The sequence below is a fragment of the Carlito syrichta genome, unplaced genomic scaffold (assembly GCF_000164805.1).
Source record: "Carlito syrichta isolate Samal-C Ts95f unplaced genomic scaffold, Tarsius_syrichta-2.0.1 Scaffold169335, whole genome shotgun sequence".
In the NCBI taxonomy this organism is placed as follows: Eukaryota; Metazoa; Chordata; class Mammalia; order Primates; family Tarsiidae; genus Carlito; species Carlito syrichta.
Window position 1 is genome coordinate 51,701 of NW_007113431.1, and position 10,088 is coordinate 61,788.

Below are 10,088 nucleotides of genomic sequence, written 5' to 3' on the forward strand. Positions count from 1 at the left end.
GCAGTGGCCGCTCCTGGCCACCGCAGCTTCGACCTGCTGGGCGATCCTTTTGCCTCAGCCTTCCAAGTAGCCGGAATTATAGGCGCGTGCTACCACGCCTGGCTGACTTTTTGATTTATTGTAGAGATGAGGTCTCGCTGCCCAGGCGGGTCTCGAACCCGCGGGCTCAGGCAATCCACTCACCTCAGCCTCCCAAAGGCGCGGGATTACAGGCTGAGCCACCGAGCCCAGCTATAAACTATATTTTTCAATCTAAAAAAAGAGTCTACTTTACAGTCACTAAAATGAAGAGATTACAAAACCTTTAAATCTAGGAGTTTGGCAAATGTCTATATTGGTAACACTACCATTCCAATAAGAATACAGAAATTTCTGTAAAAGGGGCTTAGACTGTAATAATGTCCACCAGAAAGTCAAGGGGAATGGAAGAGGGGGATGGAAACAAGTGTATCAATCTAGGCCTGGGCTCAGCTGGGGACAGATTCTCTCCTTGTGCTTTCTAACCCCAGGCCTGCTCCACATGTGGATTTAGAGAATCAACACAATACAGCAGATGATGAAGGGGTCCCGACCAGATGCAGTTGAGATTTTAAATAGAATACTATGAGAAATTTTATACCAATATATTAAAAAACCTTAGTTGGGCCGGGCTCGGTGGCTCAGCCTGTAATCCCATGTTTGGGAGGCCAAGGTGCCTGAGCCCGCGGGTTCGAGACCCGCCTGGGCAACTTGGTGAGACCTCATCTCTACAATCAATCAAAAAATAAGCCGGGTGTGATAGTGCACACCTGTAGTTCCAGCTACTTGGAACGCTGAGGCGGAAGGACTGCTGGAGCCCAGTAGGTTGAGGCTGCGGTGGCCAGGAGTGTGCCACTGCACTCCAGTCTGGGAGACAGAGTGAGACTCTAACTCAAAAAAAAATAAAAATAAACTAAAAAAAAAATAAAAAAATAAAAAACCTTAGTTGAAACAGAAATTTTTCTGGAAAAATATGAATTAGCGAAACTAGAAAATCTGATCAGACCTAAAAGCATAAGTGATATTTAAACAATGGATAAAAATTTATTCATTCTGTCAAAAAATAGACAAAAAAATACAAAATAAAACAAACTAATAACAACAAATTAACCTTCAAGGAACAGATCATCTGTTTTATACAAAACATTCCAAAGAATAAACAGAAAAATTCTCCTCAACTCATTTTTAAAAGTCTATGGAACTTCAATACCGAAACTAGACAAAGACTTTTTTTTTTTTTTTTGAGTTGAGTCTCACCTGATTGACAGAGCAAGACCCTGTCAAAAATAACAATACAAAAAAGCACTGCCCCAGAAAGTTGCACATATGTGCAAGAGGCATGATTAAGAATGCTGTGCTTTAGTGTACTCCTTTTAATCATTGTTTAGTATTACACAGTACAGCTCACTTACCCACAGCAATAAACATTTTTATACCTGTACTGGAGAAATACACAAAAGTATAAGAATGTCTATTAGAATACAGTTTAAAATAACAACAAAAAAAGGAAAAAAATCAAAATTATCAAGGATAAATTGTGCATGCACACAGTGAAACACCCTGCAGCAATTAATATGAGCAACTGTAAGCGGGGCTTAGTGGCTCAGCCTGTAATCCCAGTGCTTTGGGAGGCTGAGGTGAGTGGATTGCCTGAGCTCGCGGGTTTGGGACCCGCCTGGGCAACTTGGCGAGACCTCATCTCTACAATAAATCAAAAATTAGCTGGGCGTGGTAGTACACGCCCGTAGTTCCAGCTACTTGGAAGGCTGAGGTGGAAGGATCGCTGGAGCCCGGCAGGTCGAGGCTGCAGTGGCCAGGAGCAGCCACTGCACTCCAGTCTGGGTGACAGTGTGAGACTCCAACTCAAAAAAAAAAGAAAGAAAAAAATGAGCAACTGTAGCTAGACATAAAATCAGCAATCTCACAAACACAATGGCAAGTAGAAAAGTTGCAGACTGACAATGGATTTTAAACCTCAAGCGCAAATGAATTCTACAAGTAGGCAGTGCATATGCAGTAAAAGGAAAAACGTGTGTGACCCTCAGAGCAAAGATACCTCTTCCCAGCCTCTCTTGCAACTGGGTGTGGTCAAGAGGAAATAAGTAGAAGTGCTGTTGGCAATACCTAGGAACCTCCCTTAAAATATGGCTAGTCAGGCCAGGCTCAGTGGCTGAGCCTATAATCCCAGCACTTTGGAAGGGCGAGGCGAGTGGACTGCTTAAGCCCGAGGGTTCAAAACCAGCCCAGGCAACTTGGCGAGCCCTCCTCTCTACAATAAATTAAAAAATTAGCTGAATGTGGTAGCGCATGCTTGTGGTTCTGGCTACTTGGAAAGCTGCGGCTGAAGGATTGCCTAAGCCCAGCAGGTGGCAGGTCGAGGCTGTGGTGGCTGTGAGTGTGCCATTGCCCTCCAGCCTAGGCGACAGAGTGAGACTCCGACTCAAAAAAAAAAAAAAATATGGCTTTTCTGTTCCCTCTGACCCTTTTCATCTTTACTCCACACTTGCTGGAGCTGTAACTCTGTCCCCAACCATGAGGCACGCTAAGGAATGGAGGCCATACACAGTGGAGCCACAAGACTGAAGGAGCCTGGGTCTCCAAAGACTTTCAAAAGCAGTCACCAAACCAATCACTCTGGGAACAGTCCTAAAACTGCTCACCTCCAGGCTTTTGAGTAAAAAGAAATAAACTTCTATCACATATAAGCCACTGTATTTAGAGTCTTTTACTTACAGCTAAATCTAATCCTAACAGATGAAAGGCACTGTCAGGTATCTTTAAGGAAAATAAAACTTGATAGGGAAGGTAAGACTTCTGAGCCTGGGGAAGCCGTCCAATCCAAAGCCATAACTATGCCACTCAAAATGAGTGGTATGAAGAGTAAGTGTTAAGGTAAAGCAAACAGAAATAACTGTACACCTTCACTAAAGGAAGTGTGCTGAATCATCTGTGATAATCTCTTCATGATTATGTGAATTCTTCTGAAAAGTTACTCTGGCAGGATATTTAACATCTCTAAGTGTCAGTTTCACCTACTTATAAAATGTAGACAGTAGGGTTAATACCCAGTTCACAGGAGTATTTTGGGGATTACCGACTTACGTCACACTCAGTAACTATAAAAGATTGTTTTTAATGTTTTCTTTTTTTGTTTGAGTTGGAGTCTCACTCTGTTGCCCAGGCTGGAGTATAGTGGCATGCTCACGGCTGCCCCAGCGTCGACCTGCTGGGCTCTGGCGATCCTTCCGCCTCAGCCTTCCAAGTAAGCTGGAACTACAGGCGTACGCTACCATGTCCGGCTTATTTTTTGATTTATTGTAGAGACGAGGTCTCGCCAAGTTGCCCAGGCTGATCTCGAACCCAAAGGCTCAGGCAATCCACTCACCTCGGCCTCCCAAAGTGCTAGGATTACAGGCTGAGCCACTGAGCCCGGTCTACTGTTTTCAATAAACCTGTGCTTACTGAAAGCCTCGTCTTTCACCACCCCCTCATGCTCTAGCTTTTCAGTCATTCAATTGCTACTGAGCATCAACTGAAAGCCAGGCGCTGTCCTAGGCACTGGGGACAGCAGTAAACACATCAAAACGGCTGCCTTTGTGGAACTTGCTGTATCTAGTGATACTGAACCATCTGAGGTTTTCTTATCCTGGTCTCCCCCCCACAACCCCACTTCCCATAGCTACCTCCATACTGCTCTTCAGGTTTCATCTCCTCAGGCATCATTTCCTCCAAAGCCTTTCCTGATCCTCACATGACTAAATCAGGGTCCCTCTGAGGGGTCTGAAAACACCCCAAATATTAGCCCTACTATAGAATTTATCACTGTATATAAGAATGGCCCACTGGCCGGTCCACCTCTTCACTAGGCTGTATGTCACTTTGCTGAAACCTCAGTACGTGGCACAAGGTAAATGCTCCACTGAAATACTTGCTAAGTGAATTAACAAGTCACAAACCCAGGGAGAAGTTATTATTGGGACTGGCTTGTTCTTTGTCATTCAAAGACGCCCACACTAAACACTGAAAACAAAAACAAATTAAAAACCCACATAAGTGTCATACCCATAGGATTCTTCTTGTCTTTACATTTTTCTTTGAATTCGAGGATAATTTTTTTCATAAGTTCATCAACAGCTGCGTTGGAGGGTGCGCACACGAGGACCCGGTTCTGTTTGATTTTGGCATTGGAGTTTTCACCTGCATGCCCCCTCTTCTGGTTCTACAATTTGCCACACACATGAACCAAACACATAAACACAAAACATAGTGATGAGCCCCATTACAAAGTTTAGTTTTTCTTTAAAGTAGGTCTGAAAATTACTGTAATAACATTAAAAAAATAATAAAGCACAGACATCTTACACTGATATTAAAATTATTCTGGCATAAAATGTCAGCATAACTGCACTGAGCCTTATTTTACCATTGACTTGTTTTAACTGATACTCAGTCTACCCAAAAGGTAGCCCAGGAATACACTCAAGATGGTTTCCTCTCATGAGATATGGCCTATACTGAAGCCCGAAGACACCATTCTACTCTAGATTTGTTTCACAGAAGACAGTGTTTTCTACTTGTTTTACTTCTTATAACCCTCCCTCCCTCTGCTACCCCTTTCTCTGATATAGTTCCATAGACTATAAAAAACATACTGAAAGGGAAAAGGTACTATAATGCTCACTGACATGCCAGTTAATCCAATAATTCATCCCTCAGCCTCACTCATCCCTACCTCTGTCAGTAAGCGGTGCAGGAGGCCAACAATCGTTTTTGACTTTCCTGTTCCAGGTGGTCCATGAATCAGACAGATTTTGGCAACGGAAGGTGAGTGCTTCACCATGGCATATGCAGTTTCTATTGCTTTCTTCTGGTCTTCGTTGAACTCTTTAAAGTAGACAGTCTATTTAAAAAGATATTTATAAGAATGAGTTTGTTTTTTCTGTAGTAGCATATGAGAGGAAGAAAATAAAAAAAGATGTATTCAAATTTCTTCCAGTGCATCAGACAAAAGCTTTGGTTATATAGGCAAGACACCAAAATGAGCTTTAATGTAAAAACCACTGTCACTACAGGAAAAAAAGCCAATTACTTACTTATTAGTATCTACAGGCTTCAAATACTCACAAATATCACAACTGTATTTTTGTTTTTGATTCTTACAAAGATGATTAAACTGCACTTACAAATCTATACCTTTCTTCTACTTTTTGTTTCTTTCCATTTTAGTTAATACTCCCCTTAGACAGTAAAAACATTCCAAGACTATTTCTTTCCTAACATAATGTGATACAGTGGAAAAAGCAATGGATCTAAGCGTCACATCTGAGTCTAAGCTTCGGTTTCACTTACAAGCAAGGTTACTAAACTCCTAACCCCTCTGAACCTTGGCCTCTGTTTACTCATTAAATCTAAGATGCCTTAAAAGGTGAAAACTGACTGAGATAATGGACATGAAAGCCCCAGCACATAATAGTGGTTCAAAAAAATTAGTCTCCTTTTGCATTTCTCTGTGTTAATTTCCTAGAATTTATACACAGCTCTTAAAGTGAAAAACTTATGCTTGCACAAGTCGACAGCCTCATCTTGGCACTGGCAACACCACCAGTCAATTGTCCATAAGTCAGAAGCAAATTTCACACCACTAAACCTGAGACTCAATCCCTGAATTTTACCACCTAATGAACATTTAAGTAGGCTGCTGATCTAACATTTTCATGCTGCCCCTCCAGCATGCCTTCACCTCATTACTGTACTGTGCCTTTTCCTGAGGTAAGCTAATGAATCCAATTATAAACTTTGCAATATTAAAGATTAAATATAAAGATTAAATATTAAGCACTAAACTATGCATTCACAGTGAACATGTCTTTGTTGTAGACATACAGGAGCATGCAGTAGCTAAAAACATGATGCTTGAACAACCTGACAAGACATTTTCTAATATCATATACTCATCACTTACAACTTTCTCAGGTACCGTAGTTAGTAAATCTTTTGTACAGAAGTCCATGGGGTTTGGATTCAGAATAGCTCTAGCCAGTTGGTTCCGACCACTCAACAGAGACATGGCTTTAAGCTTCCTTTGTGTAGTCACTAGAGAACTGATGACAATACATGCTACAAGTTGGTTTAAATTGGCTGGCAAGTTATCTTGAGTCTGGATGGAAAGGAAACACTCAGCTTTTCCATTACGCACTATTAACAAAAAGAAAAAAAAAGCACTTCAGTTACCACTGAATAATGTTGTCCAGTTAAAAAGGTTATTCAAAGCCGGGCTCGGTGGCTCAGCCTGTAGTCCCGCGCCTTTGGGAGGCTGAGGTGAGTGAATTGCCTGAGCCCGCGGGTTCGAGACCCGCCTGGGCAGCGAGACCTCATCTCTACAATAAATCAAAAAATCAGCCGGGCGTGGTAGCGCATGCCTGTAATTCCGGCTACTTGGAAGGCTGAGGCGGAAGGATCGCCGGAGCCCAGCAGGTCGAGGCTGCGGTGGCCGGAGCGGCCATTGCACTCCAGTCTGGGTGACAGAGTGAGACTCCAACTCATTAAAAAAAAAAAAAAAAAAAAAAAAGGTTATTCAAGCCGGGCTTGGTGGTTCAGCCTGTAATCCCGCGTCTTTGGGGAGGCTGAGGTGAGTGGATTGCCTGAGCCCGCGGGTTAGAGACCCGCCTGGGCAGGCGAGACCTCATCTCTACAATAAATCAAAAGAAAAATTAGCCGGGCGTGGTAGTGCACATCTGTAATTCCGGCTACTCAGAAGGCTGAGGCGGAAGGATCGCCAGAGCCCAGCAGGTCAAGGCTGTGGTGGCTGGGAGTGGCCACTGCACTCCAGTCTGGGCGACAGTGAGACTCCAACTCAAAAAAAAAAAGGTTATTCAGAATCAGGTATTTTATAAAACGCTTTTTGTACATTATTTAAATAATTCACTCAATAAATATTTGCTCAAGGCTTCCTAGACCAGGCAATGTCCTGTCCTCTAGAGGCTTATCTTCTTGAAGAGGGAGGCAGATAACTAAGTATTATGTCAGGTGTGGTAAGTGCCATGAGGAGAGCAAAGAAGGGGAGGAAGTGATGGGGATGGACGCAGGAGGTGGCTCAGGGAAGGATCTCATGATGAGATGTGTGGGCAAAGACCTGAAATAAGGGAGTAAGCTATGCCCTCAGCAGGAAGAATGAGTGCTACAGGCAGAGAATCAGCACCTGCAAAAGCATGAGGCAGAGATATGTCAGAAGTGTTTCAGAAATTGGGAGAAGGCTAACATGGTTGAATGGAAGAGCAGGGAGAGAGTACTAGGCGAGTCAGCAGAGTCAAACGGAACCTTATGGATCGTGGTGAGGACAGAAGACCACTCAGAGTCAGGCAGAAAGCTACAGGGCAGTTTTGTGTAGGGAAGCAACAGATTAAAAGAACCACTCTTTTTCTTTTTTTTTTTTGAGTTGGAGTCTCACTCTGTCGCCCAGACTAGAGTGCTGTGGCTGCTCCTGGTCACCGCAGCCTCAACCTGCTGGGCTCTGGTGATCCTTTCGCCTCAGTCTTCCAAGTAGCTGGAACTACAGGCGCGTGCTACCATGCCCGGCTAATTTTTAAAATTTTATTTATTGTAGAGATGAGGTCTCACCAAGTTGCCCAGGCGGGTCTTGAACCCGCGGGCTCAGGCAATCCACTCACCTCGGCCTCCCAAAGTCCTGGGATTACAGGCTGAGCCACCGAACCAAAAGAACCACTCTTGCTGCAGAACAAAAAAAATAAGCCGCAATGGGAAAAGTACAGAAGAAAGATCACTTACAAAGGTACTGTGATAATCTAGGTCAACATGAATGGGTGCCTGAATCCAGGTATAGCAGTAGAGGTGGCTGGGATTTTGGATACACTGCAAAGATTCACTAGGATCTGCTGACGTACTAGATGTAGGGTGTAAGAGAAGGTAAGGATCACAGATGGCTCCAAGGTTTTTGGTCTGAGCAACTAAAAGAACAGAGACCCTGCTCACAAACGGGAAAGGTGAAGGAAGAGCAGAGGTCAGGTAGAAAATCAAGGGTTCCTTTCGGCCTAGTGAGGCTGACATTCTCAAGGATCTCCAAATGGGAGACGTCAGACAGTTTTGATCCATGAGGAGTTCAGGGAAGGAGATTGCCTTAGAACTTTAAATCTGGCAAATGTAATATTCTCAGGAGCCAAAAGCACAGATTAAACCATATACTCCTGTTCCAACTCTTCTAAGTATATTCTACAGAATTAAGTTCTGATCACATTAATAGACATGGCACACCTATTGTAATGCAGTATGATGCTGAAGTCTAAGGAGCTTCATTGTACTTAAGATATGATGCAAAAAGGAGAAGGAATAATGAAATCATGCTCTTCCCTTCACATAACTAAGACTAAGAAAGTCGCAAACGTCAAAAGGCAGAGTGGCATAAAATAAAGAAAGTAGACTTTGCAGTCAAACAAAAGTAAGTTTCAGTTCTGAATTTATCACTTAACATTGATGAAAGCCTTGAATAGGTACTTAACATCCTGAAGCCATGGCTTCCTGATGAGCAAGGAATAATGCCTACTATCTTGCAGCGGCTTTGGGAAAAATTATGAATGTGCATAAGAAAGACAAGGCACACTGCCTGGTATTCGTTAAATTCAAGCTAATATTTTTCTATCATATTACCTTACGAAGAGAAGTTCCTACAATACATAGATGAGAATGATATAAACAGTAGTTTCCTCAAGCTGCCTTACAATGAGTTTTATGCCTGGTCTTCTCATTACTAATTAGCCAAGGTTGGAATGTGACTTAGATAACAAACAGATGGTTTGTAAATGGTCTGTTTTATAGCAAATACAATGTCAGATGAAAGAATGTACCAAAAGAGGGCATGACAAAACAAAGCTTTTAAATCGTAAGGCTATAGCAATAAAAACAGGATGTTTTCTAGGTAAGACTAGAAAAACCAGGAAAGAGACTAAACAGCAAGTATTCAACAAAGCAAAAACATGTTTGGTAAATGCATACCAAATACATGGCTGGTAAAGCACACTTTAGAGGAACTTAGATGAGCTTGCATCTGATAAGATTCCTTGTCAATGCCTCATTATTTACTTACTGGCTGAAGTGCGGCGAAACTTATGAATATAGCCACAATAATATTCATGGAGATCTTCCATGAGTTTTCTCTCTGTATTTTTTTTATTCTCTCCATTTAATCTCTCAGGAACCAAAAACACCAAATCATTTTCCTTTGGATGAAGTTGTTTAGCCAGTTCACATTCCTCCAGATAAACTACGAAACAAGGAGTAATCAGAATTTATATAACTTCAAAAGAATTATTTTAAGTAAAATTAACTTAAAACAAATCAAATTCTTGTAATAAATTCAAAAATATACAGCACTAGCAGACTTTGTATATCCATTAAAAAAGTAGGGCCGGGTGCAGTGGCTCAAGCCTATAATCCCAGCACTTTTGGGGGGCCGAGGTGAGAGGACTGCCTGAGTCCAGGGGTTCAAGACCAGCCTGGGCAACTTGGTGAGACCTCATCTTTACAATAAATCAAAACAAATTAGCCATGCATGGTGGTGCATACCTATAATTCCAGCTACTTGGAAGGCTGAGGCAAAAGGATCGCTGGAGCCCAGCAGGTCGAGGCTGCAGGGGTCGTGAACACTTCAGCTTGGGTGAAAGAGTGAGATTCCAACGCAAAAAAAAAAACAAAAAAAAGTCATCTGCCAGGTGGAGTAGTTCACAGCTGTAATCCCGGCATTTTGGGAGAACAAAGTGGGAGTATTGCTTGAGGCCAGGAGTTCAAGACCAGCCTCAGCAGCACAGCAAGAACCCATTTCTACAAAAAATAAGTAAGTTAGCCAGGCATGGTGGCACATGTGTATAGTCCTGATGTCAGAAGTGAAAACAGTATTCCTTTTGGGAGGCATAGACAATATGAATCAAAAGTTTAAAAATAGCTGGGCTCGGTGGCTCAGCCTATAATCCCGTGCCTTTGGGAGGCTGAGGTGAGTAGACTGCCTGAGGCTGCGGGTTCGAGACCCGCCTGGGCAGCGAGACCTCATCTCTACAATAAAT

General features: G+C 42.6%; 1 protein-coding gene across 1 annotated transcript in view; it reads right to left on the reverse strand.

Moving 5' to 3' along the window:
• SETX (senataxin) overlaps positions 1-10,088 on the reverse strand; it is a 77,093-nt gene that overhangs the window by 29,944 nt on the left and 37,061 nt on the right. The window contains exons 10-13 of the mRNA XM_021709232.1: positions 9,116-9,292; positions 5,981-6,213; positions 4,751-4,918; positions 4,081-4,237 (exon numbers count right to left, since the gene is read on the reverse strand). Of these exons, the coding sequence (XP_021564907.1) occupies positions 4,081-4,237; positions 4,751-4,918; positions 5,981-6,213; positions 9,116-9,292 (735 nt within the window). The remainder of the gene's footprint in view (positions 1-4,080; positions 4,238-4,750; positions 4,919-5,980; positions 6,214-9,115; positions 9,293-10,088) is intronic.